The sequence below is a fragment of the Genypterus blacodes genome, unplaced genomic scaffold (assembly GCF_046128005.1).
Source record: "Genypterus blacodes isolate CSIRO-AG114 ecotype Tasmania unplaced genomic scaffold, CSIRO-AGI_Gbla_v1 ptg000021l_1, whole genome shotgun sequence".
In the NCBI taxonomy this organism is placed as follows: domain Eukaryota; kingdom Metazoa; phylum Chordata; class Actinopteri; order Ophidiiformes; family Ophidiidae; genus Genypterus; species Genypterus blacodes.
In genome coordinates, this window is record NW_027466834.1 from 4,085,654 (window position 1) to 4,105,000 (window position 19,347).

A 19,347-nucleotide genomic window follows, 5' to 3' on the forward strand; every position below is an offset into this window, starting at 1 on the left:
TGCTGTGACGTCACAGCCAGCTGGTACATTCTGACCAATCAGAGCCCGATCATTCGTGTTGCGTTCAAGACACACATGTTGTCTGTGGTTGGTTAACGTTGAATCGGTTCACGTTTTAGGACCTAAAACATCTAGCTAAATTATCAAATAAAACATTTCAAAAAATTCAAACTTTCTGATTTCTAAAGACAAAATTCAGAGTGTGAGGGTAATGCGAAGAACTTAAACACAAACAAGAGGCAAGAACACATTTTATCCAAAGTTTCCATTATGCATGGGGACAATATTCTGTCACAAACAAGTGTTAGTGTCTCAATTGTAGCCAACAGCACCAAGAGTCAACCTTTACCCCAGATCCTCATTCGCTGCTTTGCTTACATGTGGTGATCTGGATTTGAAGATAATTTGGATAGAATGATTGAAACGGAGTAAACAGCACCAACAACACCAATATGAGGGGAAAAAACTGCCTCTTGCCTGTTGAACATGAGGGCTGTGTTAAAACACATAAAGGTGTTTTCTGTCTGTGCTGTTGTGAACCGTAGTCTCAGTGATGCAGAAGTAAACACAGAGCATATTACGATAATGAGTAGATTGGATTAACCACTCTCCTTTGTCTGGCTTTTCAGTGCTGTTTCCCTGCAGTTCACACTCTTCAGGTTACAGGGACACCTCACTGCAGGACATTGACATGCAGTTATATTCATGTTTTACATATATGCAAAAAATAATATAGACCCAATTGTCAGTCAGTATATGTACAAATGTAATATGCAATGCAGGGCAAGAAAAAAAAAAAAGATAATCAGTCATTTTGCATGTCTGCCATGTTGTTGAAATATGAACTTGGGGATTAGAATTGATAACTTCTAAAGATAATGGGAAATAATCATAAGTGTATCTAAAGTTTGCATTTACAAATGATTAATCAACACATCATCATCACAAGATTAACAAGCAAGTTGGACCAGGCTATGGATTGCCATTGATGTAAACAATTGACCAAACAAAAGGTTAGAACTGTAGGTCAGTTCCTTTCCAGTGATTTACTCAAAGACTTATGGAGCTCTAAAGTGATTAGTGTGATGGGCATTCACTGAATTTATGCTTGGCTAAGTCAAAAAATGTCAGGGACAGTTTATATCAGGCTGAACATGCTACAGACATACAGGCAGGTATGTAGCTGAAACTGATTTGCAGCCTTGGATCCTGGATAAGCCGTTAAACCAAATGAAAGGTGAACATGAGAGACATTTTCAGAATACATCTCATCCATCTCAATCTCAAAAAATGGAACATAACACAAAACACATAGAAACTTGAATCATAGAACCAAGCACAAAATTGGAAGAGAGTTTGTACTCTTGTGATTCCGCCCCTGCACATGCATGCCCATATCTGCATTTACAAACTGGCACTCTGGAATTTTGAGGGTTTCCCCTAGCGGGCTGCTTCATTATTGACCCAATACAATTAAGTGTTAAGCTACTGGTACCAACTGTACCAAAGTATACTCAAACATTTACAAGACAGTATTTTTCTCATTGATTATTAATATGTTTTCTTTTTTTTGACATGTGACATGTTGTCCCCCCCGGAGAGAAATTCTTCAACCTGGCGTGTTTTTCTTCTGTATAGTCTAATTCTATACTTTGGCCCCTCCTCTCAGCACTGGAGAGAGAGAGAGAGAGAGAGAGAGAGAGAGAGAGAGAGAGAGAGAGAGAGAGAGAGAGAGAGAGAGAGAGAGAGAGAGAGAGAGAGAGAGAGAGAGAGAGAGAGAGAGAGAGAGAGAGAGAGAGAGAGAGAGAGAGAGAGAGAGAGAGAGAGAGACTGACTACAGGACAGGACATAACGAGATATAGGCAGAATATTTAGGCTCAGCCGAGAGGAAAAAGTGGGCAATGTTACAGCTTCATTGAGTGTATGGACACACCGGACAGGCTGCTGATACTCCTAAAGGCTCCTAATCATTCTCCAGCTGAAAGGCTGACATAGCTCGGCCGCTGCAGTATTTTTAGATCACTTCTGAAAGGAATACAAAAATGTCGTCTCCAAGTCCGGGCAAGAGGCGAATGGATACCGACGTGGTGAAACTGTATCCTTCCTGAACATTGACAACAAACCCAAAGAGCTAAAGCATTGCTTGTGTTATAATAAGTGTCAGTTGACGTTGGTTAATCACAGCGTTTGTTCATGTTGTCTGTACCGAGGCTGTGTGTTGGATCCCTCACTAGCTGTGTGAGCTTAATGGATGTTGTCCAAAGTGAGTAAACACTTTGACGGTGATGTGGCTGTGTAGCTCTGTGTGTCTAACGTTAGGCTCTGTGCTTTGACACACACAAGCTAGCTTGCTGTGGAGTTAGCGCTGTGGCGATTGGGCTACACGTTTATTTAGACCAACTCAGCGTTACTAGCCTGCTAGCCAGTTTTAGCAGGCTAGCACAATAGCATTACGTGTTTGTATCAGGCGGAATCTGTCGCAATATTACGCTGTCTGTCAACTGTTAGCCGTAGCCTGCTAGCTATAAGTTAGCCTGTTAGCCTGTAATGTGTAATTCGAGCCATCTGGGAACAGAATGTGAAGGATTAGTGAGGTCTGTTGGTTTTGATAGCACCGTGTGGGAAGGGTGACGTTACACCAAGAAAGCGACTAATTCGGAGACGGTAACATTTCACCCGAGTAAACAAGGTGTAGCTAGCTGCTAGCTTTCACATCAGAGAATAACTAAGGTCGATGACAGTCTTTGTCAAACGATGTGAACTACACGAACTAATATTAGAGAACATAATCCGATCTTGGACGTGTTGTGCTCTCTGAACATGACACTTAAAAACAATATATTTCAAATAGAAGGTAAACATTATATAGATATTTATTTTATGTAAGATTTTTCATTAAATAAACCGAAAAAAACACAAAGCCATGTAGATATAAATCGATCAGAAGTAGAAGAAAACAAATAACACGCAATGTTGTTGTTCTTGATAAATTGTTTTATCCGTCACAACTGTTAGAATAGTTAACAGTAGTTTAACAGTGTGGTGTGCTCGTAATGAGCAATCTGGAAATGTCATTTTGTAACATTATTGTTCTATATTTCGGGCCATCTGCTGAAGTTTGCAGAGCTTTCCTGACAGCGTGAGCTGAATTGTTTTGTTTTTGTCCTGCAGCTAAACCACGCTCTCTGATTGGTCAGACTGTTACCATCCGGAAAATGGTAGAGGGCGGGGCTTCAGAGCAGCTGATCGAGGAACAACAAGCGTGCTGTAGGTGCACATGCAGCTATGGGGGCTGGGGGCGCGCGTGCCCAACAGGCTGTTTACTGAAGCCTGAACTCAGGCACAGAGACCAGGACAGACCGGACTGAGCAGCGGAGCGCCAGCCTGTTAAGACGGTCACACATGTCACACAGGCTTGGAAGAACTGGTTTTACTACATTTCCCTAAGTTAACTCAGGCTATTGCACAGGATACGTGTTTCAATGCTGGATCACAACAGTTATTTTAATCACCTATTCATCTGTTTGATTTATTAGATCATTTAGTGAAACAAGTTTAGTTAAACAAGTTTTTGAAAAGCTATTATTCGTAAATGTTTGACCGTTATGAATGATAAATGACTTAACTGATACAATTTCTGTTGCTGAATAGTTGATTAATTAACTGTTTCAGTGAGATCGCATATTCTTAATCGCAGAGATGGAAAGGGAAAACCTATGAGGAAATTGGTTTAATAAGTCTCTTAATCAACAAAACCAAAAACTAAGACCACTATGGTCTGACGCAACAATTCTTAAAATAAGCTCTCTTTGTTTTTTGACACTTTTAATGAATCCTGATCCAGTATGAGTGAAGTTTACCTGTGTGGTTACGTTACTCTTGGTTGAGTGTGTGCTGGTAGGCATTAGTTTCTATGGATGACCCTCAGGGAGAGATCAAAGAGAGACATGCACATTGTTACTCTGCTACTCTTTGTCTTTGGAACTCACAGACTCTTCTCTTCTTGCTCACTGGTTTGTAAATCTCTTCTATGTGAGTGACTGCACTTTTGAAACCTCGCTCTTTTTCAGTAGATGTTTACCGTCATCATGTCTATGTAGTCGAGTTATCAGGCCTTGTTTGTGCTCCAGTAGTTTGGGCTTATGAGCATCATTTGACCTCAGTTAGTTTACAGATTCATTGCTTCATGCATTCATTGTTTCACACTTGAATTGAACAGAACAGGCCCAACAATTCTCTTTCACTGTCACGCAGTCGACTCAGCCTTGTGTGTCTTGTTGTCACGGCACCCTGTGATTGTGACACATCCACTCGATCAAAGCCACCTTTCACCTCCCCTTGCTGTATTTTTCTGGAAAATAGAAAAATATTCAACGATTTCAGCAAACACATTTAAGTTGAAATTAGACATCCCAGAAGTGAAATCCTGAACAAAGACAACACCAGCTCTGTCTTGTGGCCATGATGCATCAGCCAGCTGTGAACAAAATGGAGGCCTTAAAACACTGCAGCAATTCATGGACATTTCAGGGCCCTTATTTTGGGAGGTGACATGGTGCCATTTGCCATATTTTCGACGAGAGTGCAGAAATTTAGATTTAGATGTTAGAATAAAGCAGGGGTGACAGTTTTCCTCATACAGTGATTCTGCATGATGGAGCCCTCATGGATTGTGAATTCTTTGAGTATTGTTTTTCCTTTTTCAGTGCTTATTCACAGTGGTGATGCCTGAGGTGTTTTACTGATGTTTGCTTTGAGAAGGAGACTCAATGTTGTCTTGTACATTGTGAGAAAAGTGGAGTCATAGCTGAATATTGTCTTTGGGTATCACTGCCTCCCCTCATGTTATTGATCAATGCTTCACATGGAGGTCAGAAAGTTTGGCCACATCTGACTGTGGACACTCCGTTGTTGTTTTTTAACAAATGTCAGACACATTTGATTTGAGCTCTTTGCCGCTTCTGTTGCTTGTGTTCCTGTTTTCTTGTATCCCGTCTTCCTTAACTCCAATGTCAGCATCGAGAGCAAACACGAGGTCACCATCCTTAGTGGACTCAACGAGTTTGTGGTCAAGTTCCACGGTCCACCTGGAAGTGAGAGCTGCAGAAATGTATTTATGTATCGTCTGACACAGTTTCCGGTGTGTTTGCATTTGGTGTTCTGACCTAAGATCTTCTGTTCCAGCGCCGTATGAGGGAGGTGTGTGGAAAGTTCGGGTAGACCTTCCAGATAAATACCCCTTCAAATCACCATCAATAGGTATGACATGTTTGTGCCAGTGTTGACCTCTTGTCCTGTCTAGACCTCTCACACACTCGTGTCGACCATCAGACACCACAGTGACTAAAATGTGCTTCTTTTTCTACAGGATTCATGAATAAAATATTTCATCCCAATATTGATGAAGCGTAAGTAATTTATACCTATTTTGAATATGAATCTACAGTGGATGTATCTTTTATTTGACTTTGGCTGTCATCTGGTACACGATTAGTATTTTTTCTCAACATATTCTCAAATGTGTTGCTGTTGGAGCAGAATTTGCACGAGTTTGTTACAATTTTGTGTCTTTTCTCAGGTCAGGAACTGTGTGTTTAGATGTCATCAACCAAACATGGACAGCTCTATATGGTAGGTAACAGGAACTTTTCTAACTTTAAGGATAACTCCTACATACAGTGATGTTGCATCCATAGCACAGATAGATAAAGAGGCTTTGAAGCTGAAAGGTATTTTGCTCACTTTGTCAGTTTCAGTGAACTATGGGGAAACATTTTGCACCCATGTGAACATTCCAGAAACTTCCTCAAACCTACTCCAGTAGGTTTGTCTGAGTTTGCCTGAATACGACTATAAGAACAATCAATACACGTAGAAAAATGCAAACGGATGTGTTTACTGTTGCTGTGTGATGGATATTTGCAAATGTTTACTAGTTTAAACACAGGAAATGGTATTATTGATATTGTGTCTCTGGAGGGACAGTGAATAGAGGCGTTAGGGTTGGTGTGTGAAAATGAAGTCATGGTTAAATTCACTTTACTAACATAAATGACATATTCGATTAGCTGTTGCTGTCTTAACTTCAATTGAACTCCAACAGCCTTTAAGTAAAACAGAAAATTACAACACCGACCTCTAGTGGTTGCTATTGTAGCTGCAATTACTCAATGACATTTCTATAACTCACCTTTTACTTCCCACTCACATTAGATCTGACGAACATCTTCGAGTCGTTCCTCCCTCAGCTGCTGGCCTACCCCAACCCCATCGACCCCCTGAACGGTGACGCAGCTGCCATGTATCTGCATCGGCCAGAAGATTACAAACACAAGATTAAAGGTAGTGCAGCAGTTTCTAAAAGCATCTAGATCATTGAGCAATTTATTACCAAGATATGCATTTCCATTAATTTAGTGTTTCTTCCAGATGTTGATACAAATACAAAGACAGCTGATATTTAGACCTGTTCCTTGTTTCAGAGTACATCCAGAAGTACGCCACAGAGGAGGCTCTAAAGGAGCAGGAGGAGGGAGCCGGAGACTCGTCTTCCGAGAGCTCAATGTCAGACTTTTCTGAGGACGAGGCTCAGGACATGGAGTTGTAGTGAAGGGGAGAGGAAGTCCCCTTCACACTCGCAGACTGTCGTTTCCTAAAGAGCAGAAACTCAGTACTATATTCATATTTAAACGAGACAATTTTTTTACAGCAACACGAGGATTTTTATTGCTACACAAGGGTTTTTGCAGTATGATATTGCAGGATATTAGCCCTCACTTAGGAACTCATGACAACCAGCCCGTCCCCCCCGCCCCCCTGTCCCCCCACCCCGAGAGTCAGCCTAGATCAGGAAGGAGTGTGTCAATCATTTCCATCGTCGTCAGGCTTTCACACCGCTCACCTCTGCTGAAGGACGAGACCATGGCGGACAGGGTGTTGACTGTTTACACACTTTGTTCCAAACCTCATGTTGTCTTCTTTATTCGATATTTCACCTCTTCGGCAGGTCATCTCATCTTCCGCTCGACCACAGAAGACTGACAATCCACCATTTCTGGGCGATGCCTCTACTTCAAAACGTTTTTAACTGTTACCTTTTTCGTTTTGCGACGCCGGCGCCTTTTCTCGGCTATGTCTGGAGGAGTTGCCATTCTCATTACTACTTCCAAGGAGTGGAGGAAGTGCAGTCGTGCATGAACGTGTTTACAGATTGGTATGTGCTGCTGACGGCCTCTCTGATCGCCCTCTGTGCAAACCTGCGGACCTGCTGCAACTTCGTGTTTGTGTAAAAACACTTTCCACCCCTTGCAAGATGCACCACGGCACCAATGCCACAGCACATATGTGTGTGAGTGTGCATGCATGAATGTAATCCACAGATACCCATGTTGTATTGACCCCTGATGTCCATCAGAAGTCAAAAGAGGGCCCTTCTCTTCTTCAGCACCTAGTTCCTTGTCCTCCTCCTCCTCTCTGTTGTAGGAAAGTATTTGTCATTCTATGAGTATCTTTGTATATTGTGGCATGACAGCAGTAAAGTTGTGTAGGGCTTTGTAGAGCTGTAATGCTGTACAAACGGGGAGGAACCCTGTGTGTGTGTGGGGGGGGGGCCTGTGTGCTCTCAGGCTGCACTGCTTCAGGTGGGGTTTGTTGTTTGGAATTATCCAGGTCCTTGTTGAATTGTTAAAACTTCTTAACTTTGCCTATTGCTTGTGTTAAACTATAATAGGTGTTTGACTTGTGTAGGGATAGTTAGTTTTTGCGGGCGGTGACTCCTATCATAATGTATGGTTTATTACTTATATAACACACTAGTTTAAAAAGGAATTGTCCTATAAAATGAGGCCAATTATACATCTTTGTCTGTAAGGATGACTCTCATCACTGTTGAACCAAATCCTCCAAAGACATGTTGCACCCCTGCTGTTTCTTATGCAAATGTGTCCTCCGTTATCTTCCACACATGTTTAAGTTGTCATACAGAAGTGCTCTTGCTTTCAGACCTTCATCTTCCCACTTCCAAGTTTTTTGTCTCAATTATAATGAGAGCATTTGTTATTTTGAGTATTTGGTTGCCTATTGATTTTCAAAATGGTGGGACCAAAATCAAACAGAAGTACAAGTTTAATTTCATAAAAAAAGGAAGTGATGAAACTCCCCCAGACTGGATTTTGGTGCTGTGGATGTGTTAGGATCTCGTGAAGTTTACCTGATGATTCTTACCAATCTCAGTTTTGTTAAAAGAGGAGTGAACTGTTTCATAGATAACAATTTAAACAGTGTTTCTGGCTCACCCTGGAACAGTGTGTGTCTTTGTCTACACACTCTTGTGTGTGTCCCACACTGGAGAAAAAGCAGTGACAGTTTACTGTCCAAAGTCCTATTGGTGCACTGATCTGTCTCATCGGTGGCTGAGAGCAGATCAGCCTGTATTTTGTTATTTCTGTAAGGAAAAGTTAGAATCTACCATCAAAATGGGATATTTCTTCTTATGTGGAGAAAAATGGAGATTAATCGAAATTGAATCAATCCCTTTATCATTTTTTATTGATTTAAAAAAGACATTAACGATTGATATCAGGATCTCCTTTCACGATTTCTCTCTTTCTTTTCTTTTTTTTTTACCTCCAAGTGAAAGTTAACATAGGTTTCTAAAACTAGCATGTTATTTGCTGACATGACGTTAAAAATGTAATCAATGTTACAGAGCTTGTAGTTGAAGTGGCTCTAATTAGCCCTGATAACCAAATCATATATGTTGGTGTAGTTCTTAGGACATCTCTTCATGGTAAATTTTGCTTTCAGTCATTATCATTTGCAAAGAAAACAAACATTGTCCATCTTTGTGGTTTGTTCTCATCTCGATCCGTCAGTGTGTTATGTACTTTTTATGAATGAGACAATTATTTGATGCCTATAATTTGTTTGAATGTTTTTTATTTGGTCTTTAAACCCTGATATCCAGGATATCAAGATATACCTGATTTTTTTTTAAAGGCAAAAATGGATAAATGTGCTTCCCTTGTAACTTGAAGAAAGAAATAAACAACATATGAGATATGTGTGTGTATGCTTATTGGTGTCATATCAGTACGAGTGCTAGTGTGTACTGCTTGTTCTTGGGATTCAAGAGTGAAGATCCATTTGAACAAAATCCAACGATTTTGTTGAATCCTCATCAGATATAGAAACCAATCACTGCCTATTTTCTCCATCCCTCCCTCCATCTTTCCGTCCATCCATCCATCCTGTCCGTCCATCTTGTCCATCTGTCCATCCGTCCGTCCATCTGTCCATCTGTCCGTCCACTGTTTTTTATTCATCCCAAGTTTGGATCTTTCCTTTGTATTATGTTAATTCGAAAACACAAAATTGTAAAATGGAGTGTATAATCGGTTGTACTTTGTAATGTGCGTTCCAAAATTTATGTTGTTTCCCATGTTTCCAACTCCAATGTTGCTACAGTATCACTCTACAGCGACGTGAAGATACATCCACCAAACTAACTTAAGAGTGTGTTTGTAACTAGTGAAGTGATGTCAGGCAAATGTAAAACTCAGTAAAGATGTCATGCAAAAACTTAAAAACAGTGATGTCATGTGAACTGTAACTGTTGCACAATAATTTCCCTCGGGATAATAAACTTTTATTCTATCTTATCTTAAACAGTGATGTCATCAAAACTAACAACTCAGTAATTATGTGTGATGTCATCTAAAATAACAGTCACAACGATGGATGAAATACTAATCTAATTCATCTTTGGCTCTTACAGTATAAAATGAATAAATAGATGAAGGAGTGTTTGTGAACAGGCCAGCTGATCCTGACAGAGGAACACTATAACGCTTTTTAACACACACACACACACACACACACACACACACACGCCGACTCTATAATGAAGTGATGAAATATTCATGTTGTGCTGCCTGCGTCTATCTCAACGTGTTCCCGTTTCCAATTTCAACATTGGTTAATTTGGCTGCATGGTGACGTCACAGCACATGGGAGACGATCGGTGATGGCTTTGATGACTTAATGGCTTTGAGTCGATGATACGGCTGATGTGTTTCATGTATCTATTTCCTTGTATTTTTCTTACTTGTTCAATTATCACAAACGAATGAAACAACTCAGAAGATACTTTGGGCACAATAATTCAAACAAAGTTATAATTTACATCCGTTATATGTTAATTATATCAAACTTCTTAGCTGTCTGTTTTACGTTTTATATTTGAAAAAGTTGCGCGCATCAAGTGAGGCGTGTAACGAAATGAGTGATCAGACGCAGTTAGTGAGTAAAGTTATGTGTGAGTAACGTGAGCCTCCTGCAGCGCCGCGCAGAGGGCGATCAGACCTGCTGACCGGCTGCGCCTCCTTCATAATGTATGGAGAGGACAAAGGATGCATGGGTGGATTTCAGTGTCAACTTCAACCGGACTGAAAGAGCCGTAACCCAAACCTGCCCGGACCCGCTGTGACGGAGGCGCATCAGCTCAAAGGATGATGCGTCTTTTTCCATTTGCAATCTGTCTAATAATCACCGACAGCAGGTAAATGAGCCCCGGAGGAGGAGACCTTTGGGTGGCCCGTATATAACGAGGCGCAGCAGGGGCCTGAGATCAGACTAACCTGGTCCCACGATTGGATCACGAAAAGCGGAAGGCGCAGGACAGGACATGGACATGGACATGGACAGGAGGCCCGGCCGCGGCGCTGGACGGGATGCCCCACCCGATGGATCCAGGTAGGTTCACCCGTCGAATATCAAACACCAGGGCAGGTAAAGTGTTTAGTGTGTATGTGCGGTATAGACAAATGGAGAATGTGTAGGTTTGCAAATTTAAAGTAGCTCCTCTTCATTAAGAACTAACTTTAATGCTTCATAGAGTTTTTGCTTGTGCAGTCACGCATCTATCTCTGCTTTTGGGCAGAGTTACGTCATCAATCCATCAGTTTTCCCCCAGTCAAATAGCTCAAGTGTCCCACATCCTCCCCTCTGCAGTGCGCGTCCTGTGCGTAAAGCGCAGCGGAACAGCCTGCTGTAGGTTTGCTCACAGGCGGCAGAAGGAGAAGGAATGAGGAAGAGGAGGAGTAGGAGGAGGGCGGCGTGGATTACTGTACTACCACCAGGGTTAAGAGGCTTACCAACTAATTACAGGACCACTAGAATATCCCCTCGGTCATACAGTCCAAACAGACCAGACTCGTGCTGTGAGGGGAGGAGAGAGGGAGAGATTTGGATGGATGGAGATGGTAAACCTGGTCAGATGAAGAGGTGCCACTAAAGTCACTTACCCCCCATAAAGGAGCGCGTGTGCAGCGGGTCGTTGGGCAGTTTGTGTGATGAAAAGCCTTCTGCTGGATGCTGTGAGAGGAATGACTCAACGGAAAAGTTGTTAAATAATGAATGTTGTGTTGCGCAATGAGGACACAGGATCACCACTGAAGGTAAGAATCTGCACATATACACAATAGAATCTGCAGACTGGTATAAGTGTAAATTCATGCATGTCCTTCCCAAAATGACAATGGAGGCACTTATGCTGATACTTCTAATAACTTATATTACAATAAAGGGTGACATCCCTTTTGACCTCCAGATGATAACGAATACAAATACAAATACAAATACAAAATGAATGAATCCTTCTTAGTCACTATGGCGTCTTCTATACAAGGAGAAGGAGAGAGGACAAAGAGCTCGATGCTACTTCGATTTGCAAAAAATATAATTCTCTTTAACTTTATTTGAAGACGAAGATGAGGTGATTGTGTCGGTGTACGTTCATGCCTTCAGATGACCTGAATAAGGCTATTCTACTTTTTTGATAAAATGGTGTTTGTCCTCTGCCAAGGTGGAAATGAAGCTCAATCATCATAACAGACAATGTGATTATTACAGAGTGAACCAAAGGCGAGCTAGAGAATATGAGCAGCAGCTAAAAACAAAGCCCAGCCCCTTCAGTCTTCCTCTCTCTCTCTCTCTGTCTCTCTCTGTCTCTCTCTGTCTCTCTCTCTCTCTGTCAAGCTTTTTACTCTATTGATCTCTCCCGGAAACTGGAAGATGAGCCCTGCTTTGGGACCCATTTGGAGCATCTCAAAAATCACTAAGCGCATCATTCCCCACAGCCTCAATCAATCTGTGCAGTAGAACCATTCTTTCATAAGGCAACGTTGGCTCCTTAGTAGGCCAAAAAGTGTCTCAAACGGCTCACAAAAATAATAGAAATATTGGATTGTTATTGCCTAAATATCTGTGACTATATCCTCTCTCTCAGGGTGTGTGTGTGTGTGTGTGTGTATGGGTTTGTAATGGGTAGATTTGGAGAACATGTGCTGGAGGTCTATCCCAGGAGCAGATGGCATGGCTGGATTTATCCCTCATCCCTTGCGTTGGGACACGCTGAGACGTGAGGACAGACACGGTTGTCTCTGATGCAAGCTGCAGTCAAGACGCCTGACGCTAAAAACATGAGGCCGGCCCAACATGAAGGAAGTTAGCGAAGGTTTGACAGGCGCATGTTGAAGAAGAACCCGAGCACGAGGCGGCATCAGCGTGTCAGCTGTCATCTGATCGGTTAGAAGAGAAGACGTTCAGGTTTCAGCGGAGTATCCGTGTATCTGCAGAGCTTTGGGACGACACTCGTATCTCCTCCTGTTCTGTGTATGGCACTGGTAGAATTCACTGTCACAGCACACAATCAGTGAATTACCATAGGGCCATAAACAGAGTAGAGAAAGAACCACGCTGACCCTCGTCCCTGTTCTGCTTTACCCTCTCTGCTTTCAATATCTGGACAGCAGGGACATTGTCTCATATCTGAGCGTTGCTTCCCAAAAGACACAAATGGCCCATCTTCTTTGCCCATTTTGGCACTAGCACATTTTTGCTTTGTTTCTATTCCTTTGAGCAATCATGTGTAGTGCCAATATGGGACAAGAGAGACGCTCGGCTGTTTGTTATTCACGTTAAACCGGCATCTGGACCGGATGGACTATATAGGTACGGACAGATATTTCTTCAGGTTCGTAATGTCTCTGCATAGTCTGGTGATATAACTGTGTGTGTGTGTGTGAGAGAGAGAGATGCAGGATGGAGAGGGAGAGTTGGAGAGGATGAACTATGGATCTGATCGATAGTGTCGGCCCTCTCAGGTGTCTCTGGTTACCATGGAGGCCAGTACTTTATCTCTTAGACGCCGTCCCGTGTAACCCGAGGCTCAGTCCCACACAGAGGTCTGGTGGTATTGTTACACGTCCACTCTCCCACAGTGTTTGGCAATGGTAGAACTCACACTGGTGGGTTTGAAGGATCCGGTGGTTCTAGACTTGCCAACAACTGACCGAGAGCTTTGACCTGCCCGCTGCCTGTCAGGAGCTCCTGGAAGAGGAAGGTTTGTTAAGGTTTTGAGGAGGGGGCAGGCATGTACTGTACGGCGTGTGCGTGTTAGTGACTACAGGCAGAGCAGCGAGGGGTTCAAACTCAATACCTTCCCCCCTTTGGTGTTCTTGCAGTCTCAGAACACTGTGGAAACTTTGCCCGAGAGGCAACTTCAACTCAAGAAATGCACAGAAATTCATATTCAAGTTCTGGTTAGGAAAACAAGCTGATCTTTGTCTTGATCCTCTTCCTCTTTTCTCCTCTTTGGCTACATTTAGCAGATCACGTCATCAAACCCTGAGTGTAATGTGAGACCCTAAAGACTGAAGGAATGGGAAAAGGAGACTATGGGTCCATTGCCCATAAATCCATACACGGGCCATTAAGCATCGACTCAGTCATCATCTGCCTCAGTCAATAAATCCATCCTGTTCATGAGTGTGGTTGAGACGCCATCAATATGGTTGCTTGTGTTGCAGCGGAGAGCCTGTTGTAAATCAGGTGTTAGTGTATGCAGCAGCTCCTGCAGGTTACAGTGCAACATGATCTCGTTTGGTCACCGAAACCTCTTAAAGCAGCAGTCTGTAAGATTGCACAGAGGGCAGAGAATAGCAGAGAAAATATATCTCCTTCTTCCCCTTCTTCCCACCTACTGCACCCGAGTCCTGCCTCCATTACTCAACCGGAGAACATAACACGTGATTAACAGCTGAGGCAGCAATTCTCCTTGTGGTAAATGTTATTTTTCCTTTTTTTTCTCCATACTAATATCAGACTTTATTTCTCTGACAGGATGTATCAGATTCCGTCTACTCTACTCATCTTTCAGCTAATTCTTCCAAAAAACTATTCTAAAGAGTTACGTTCAACATTACAAACTGATACTAGTAGACAACAGTTTGTAAGGCTGCAAAAAAATGTTTTTTTCACAATTTCATTAATTTGAAAAGCATTTAGGAGGAATTTAAGGGCTGAAGTGTAAATGTCAATGGTCAAGTGGCTGAAATGATATATGCCATACATGAAGAGAGGAGGAAGACCAGTCCAAAGGGGGTCAGATGAGGACGAGAGTAGATACATTAGCTTCTCCAACATTGGTAGGACAAAATAGCAGCGTGTGAGTGGTTTACTTATGAGGCAGTTTGTGTCCATTATGGACCAATGCAGAGGACGTGAGGTTAAGTGCTGCCGGTGGACATAAAGGAGAAGAAGGGAGGACGACTTACTGACAGCTGGTACAAGTGATTAGAGCGTGTAGTGATGGAGGGGAGGCATCAAAGCTCTTTAGACCCACACATACACACACACACACACACACACGTACACACACACACAGTATTCTGACAAACTACTTCCTGGTTGCTAACGCTGCCCTTACTGATCATGCATTTGCTACACAAGCCATCTGTCTGTCTCAAATGCATCACTAACCAATGGATTATCAGCAGCTCTGCCCCGAGACACCTCCCCTCTCCTAAGTAACAGACACACACACGCACGCACACACACAGTGACTATATTACTGGTAATACACAAGAGGGAGTGTGTCATTAGATTAGATTGGGTGTGGAAGTTAATGGTTGTAATCATGAATCTGTCACACTGACAGTGAGGATGTTTGCTGATTACTGTATGAATTGCCTGTTACCTCTGAGATATTTCACAATAAAATGATCTCAATGGTGCGTGTCAAGTCTTTGATCATTCCAGAAAACACAGAGGAGCGGCCCAGTCGTGACACACACACACACACACACGCGCACGTACTGCCTTGACCACATGGAGACTCTGGTTTACTGTAATCCAGGGACTGGGTGTGTTTTTAAGACTTCATGGTCAGAGACAGATGCAACAATTGGCACGTAAACACGAAAATATTGCCACTTTTGTACAGATTGTAGATATCAATAATATTTACTGTATATTATGACACATTTACAAACAAAACTGCTTTATTTTGAAGAATAGAACAAACAATGACTGCCTCCATATGATTTGCAAAAAAATAAATGTCAACACTCAAAACAAATCCTCATATAAATGTAAATGACAAAGATGTAATTATTCTCATACAAACAAAAATGGCAGAACTCTCAAATTATGATGTGCAGACAGATATTTCATACATGACGTGAGAGATTTGGTAGGATGAAATTTGGTAGAAGTGAATGAAACTACACCAGAATCCATACGTAAATACAAAATGAAGCGGAAGAGCAGAGAACACCAAACCTCCTGTGCTTCACACACAGCAGCCTGTAAATGTATGTAGGCAGTAATCACATTTAGGTGTGTGTGGTCAGTATGATTAATGAAGCAGAATAATAGAAAGACAGTCAAAACACAAAGCGAGATAACCTGATTTGTAGATTTGAGAGAAGAAAAAGCAGGCAGGCAGAAAGGAAACTGTGCGAATAATCAGCAACACAACACAGAAATGTTAGAAATGTCTCTATTTCTATTCTGGTTTGGCCATTCTGCTTTGACGACTCAAGTTAATTTACGCCAATTAATGATTTTATGAAATGGTATGGTGATCAGTTCATTCATAGAGAGAGAAAACGTCGCCTTGCCCACTATTGCACCAGTTTGAATCTTAAACCTCATTAAACACATTTCACCAAAAGCTGTGACAATATTTTAGCAATGAAGTAATGAAAGCATTTTGTAAATGTGCCATACACAGCAGTCTCTCTCTCTCTCTCTCTCTCTCTCTCTCTCTCTCTCTCTCTCTCTCTCTCCCTCCCTCCCGCCCTCTCTCTCTCCAGCCTCGTTGTCACCTTTCATGATGATGAGAGACGTTAAGCGTTGAGTTGACCTGCTCACCCTGCAGATTAGCTGCAGGAACACAGGCCCAAACCCAGACCATCTGCCACTGGATCCTGGATTTAGCCTTCATCACTGTACTTAGCAAACATTTGTAAATATCTGTGTGTGTTGAGATATGAGGTGAGTATTTCAGTGAACTGATGCTGAAGAAAAATACAATATTGGCCTTTACAATTTAAAGTTAAGTTATTGCAATATGGCACCATCTAGCGGCAGATTGTGATTAATACATTTAATATTTTAGTGGAATTATCCAAAAGACACACAATACAATAATAAATACTTATACCTCACTCTGATTATCACTTAAAGTCTAGTGGTTGGTATAATATTACAAATAGATGCATGAATAACAAAAGATTTAGAAGTTGATATTTATTGTATTTTTTTTATACAGAAATTTAGAGATAATTAAAATTCATGAACTGATTGAAATGTCTGAAGGTATCTTTCAGCACAGTGCACAATCATAACTAGAAAAAGAAATACAGATAAAACAGCACAGACAAAGACAGAGAAATCAGTGAGCTATAGTGAGTGAATCGATATTCAGTCTATAAAAGCTTCTTCCTCTAGAGGGCGCCACCGCTCTGTCCACAGCACCTGTCTTTGGCCCATTGGATTAATATCTGTTTGAAAAAGCCTTTCGTTAGAAACAGGAAAGTGTGTGCGTGTGCGTGCATGTGTGTGTATGTGAGAGTATGACTGTGTGCATGTGAATGTGTGTGTGTGTTACCTGTAATAGCTGGGTTTAAAGGGTCCGTGCTTGCTCAGTCCCAGGTATTTGGCCTGATCATCAGTTAGTTCTGTTAGGTGAGCGCCAAATGTAGGAAGGTGAAGACTGGCCACGTATTCATCTGGAAACATGAACGTGGGAATGTGGACGATATTAGGACTACACAGAAAAATAACACACACACACACACACACACACACACACACACACACACACACACTAAAGATAATGAGTGTTTGGGGAGGACGTACCCATCTTCTTTGGCAACAGGTAGACGTCCTTCTTGTATCGTCCCTCTGGGGAGTTGTAGAGTTCTATGAGAGCCAGGGCCTGATAACCAGCAGTGAAAGTCTCTGTTAACACCACAGCAACCACCAATACAAAGAAGAAGAAGAAGAAGAAGAAGAAGAAGTGTGCAGGGGTTTCTTTAGTTTAAGAGGTGTTTACATACCTGAGTTGTGGTCGTGATGGAAAGGACAAATATGGGCACAGTGGAACAGCTCAGGTTTAACAAACGGCCCTGACATACGAGACACAAAATGAGATCACAGATAGCAGCTTTAAATATAACCAGCAGAATACCTCCCCGCATTCCTGACACACATGTTCAGGGGGAAAATATGACATCATTAGTGTGGTCACCTCAGCCAGCAGGACTATTCTCTTCCCATCAGGCCAAATGACGTGATCCACCTGAGGCCTAATGCGCTCCCACCTCAGCTCAGGAGACCGGAGACCCGTCTGAGGGACGAGAGGTTACATTTACCGACAAAAGCATACAGGCACATAGGCCTACACACACACACACAAACACACACACACACACACACACACACACACACGCACACACACACACACACACACACACACACACACACACACACACACACACACACACACACACACACACACACACACACACACAGTCAGAGGCTATGATGGTACCAAGTTTATCTCAGTGTTGGAGTGTCCCATGTTGCAGATTATGCAGCCATTCTTCATCTGATCCATGTGTTCCCTCCCCAACACGTTTTTATTGCCTAACAGAAACAGAAGTGGCAGAACTTTAACTAATAGCAAATTCTATGGTATAATGTGTGTATTGGTTATACAATAGTAACTGCATCACTCATCAGTATTCTTAATGGGGGTCAGTATTACTTATTGGCGCACAGCAACGCTCAGTCTGTTACCTGTGCATGTGACTACCACGTCTGCATGTCTGATTACTTCACCCATTTTCAGCAATCTGAAGCCATCCATGCTGACGAGGAAGGAGGAGGAGGAAGGCGGTCAGATGTTGTTAAACAAAATTTCCCCATGTGTCATTACAAAACGTCCTTGAGAGACGGAAGCACATGTGACTCGTCATACCAAGCCTGAAGGCCACAGATGGGATCCACTTCTGTCACGTAAACAATGGCACCCAAAGCTTTCAGGGCAGCACAGCACCCTTTACCCACCTGCAGACAAGAAGAAGTTATACTGAAGTGTCACATGGAAAGCTTAACATTTTGTTTGGCAAACTTAAGGTAAATGTGGACACCTCAACCATTTATTAAACATCTATTTACAAAAGTGTAGGCATTAGTTTTGGTTGATCTTCTTTGCTTTCCACTAGATTTTAGCTTAAGGGATTTGCCCCCATTCAGCCATGAGAGCATTATGTTATTACAGCGCCACCATCAGTCCAACCGCTACCAAACCTGAACCTGTTTTTTCCCCTGAATCATGTCCAACCTGATGATCAAATTTCATGGCGATCATTAGAGGTAATTTGACGACAGATTGAGGTGTACACAAAGTCTTAGCCTTGTTGTGTACATACAGTATGTGTGTAACATAACAAAAACCTTTATTTCAGTTTACTGACCTCACCATAGCCGCACACCACTACCTGTTTTCCCCCCAACATGACATCTGTGGTTCTCTTCAGCCTGAAGGAAGAGGTCAGCTTAGTCAGTCCGCTGCTCTGGAATCTTTTTGTTTTCACTTGTTAAGCTTTCACTTGTGCTTTGTTACCCAGCCAGTATGGACTCCTTGCAGCAGTATAGGTTATCAAACTTCTGCTTGGTCACCGAGTCGTTGACGTTCATCGCTGGGACACACAGCTTCCCTGCTTTTGACATCTGGTACAGCCTGAAAATAAATGGATAAGCAATGGGTGTGAGTGCGAGAACGACTTCATCTGTTTATGCACTTTTATGTTTCAAGCCTCAAACGAACCGATAAACTCCTGTGACGCTTTCCTCCACGATGCCTTTGATCTGTCTGAACAGGCTGGGGTGTTTCTTATAGATCCAGTAGGTCAGGTCACCTCCATCATCCAGAATCTGAAATGGGTCAATGTTTACTTCAACAAAACCTCCGTCAACTGGGATAGGTCCTTAAAG

General features: G+C 42.2%; 2 protein-coding genes across 4 annotated transcripts in view; one reads left to right on the forward strand and one right to left on the reverse strand.

Annotated features, from left to right (window-relative positions):
* The first annotated feature begins 1,826 nt into the window (after positions 1 to 1,826).
* On the forward strand, positions 1,827 to 8,988 carry LOC142992005 (ubiquitin-conjugating enzyme E2 H-like). Its single transcript, XM_076142261.1, has 7 exons — positions 1,827 to 2,095; positions 5,017 to 5,093; positions 5,185 to 5,259; positions 5,369 to 5,408; positions 5,579 to 5,631; positions 6,214 to 6,342; positions 6,483 to 8,988. Exons 1-7 carry the CDS (start codon positions 2,043 to 2,045, stop codon positions 6,605 to 6,607), a joined length of 552 nt encoding a protein of 183 aa, XP_075998376.1. The 5' UTR covers positions 1,827 to 2,042; the 3' UTR covers positions 6,608 to 8,988.
* A 6,355-nt stretch (positions 8,989 to 15,343) lies between these two features.
* The window catches only part of LOC142992102 (S-adenosylhomocysteine hydrolase-like protein 1), an 8,756-nt gene continuing 4,752 nt past the window's right edge, over positions 15,344 to 19,347 (reverse strand). Inside the window, exons 7-17 of one of the 3 annotated variants that reach the window (XM_076142398.1) lie at positions 19,181 to 19,287; positions 18,977 to 19,093; positions 18,828 to 18,891; positions 18,329 to 18,417; positions 18,148 to 18,218; positions 17,900 to 17,994; positions 17,597 to 17,695; positions 17,406 to 17,474; positions 17,206 to 17,284; positions 16,955 to 17,075; positions 15,344 to 16,847 (exon numbers count right to left, since the gene is read on the reverse strand). In XM_076142398.1, the coding sequence (XP_075998513.1) occupies positions 16,841 to 16,847; positions 16,955 to 17,075; positions 17,206 to 17,284; positions 17,406 to 17,474; positions 17,597 to 17,695; positions 17,900 to 17,994; positions 18,148 to 18,218; positions 18,329 to 18,417; positions 18,828 to 18,891; positions 18,977 to 19,093; positions 19,181 to 19,287 (918 nt within the window). In that variant the 3' untranslated portion in view covers positions 15,344 to 16,840. Of the gene's footprint in view, positions 16,848 to 16,950; positions 17,076 to 17,205; positions 17,285 to 17,405; positions 17,475 to 17,596; positions 17,696 to 17,899; positions 17,995 to 18,147; positions 18,219 to 18,328; positions 18,418 to 18,827; positions 18,892 to 18,976; positions 19,094 to 19,180; positions 19,288 to 19,347 lie in introns of those variants that run through there. The other 2 variants (XM_076142396.1, XM_076142397.1) reach the window with 2 other exon arrangements.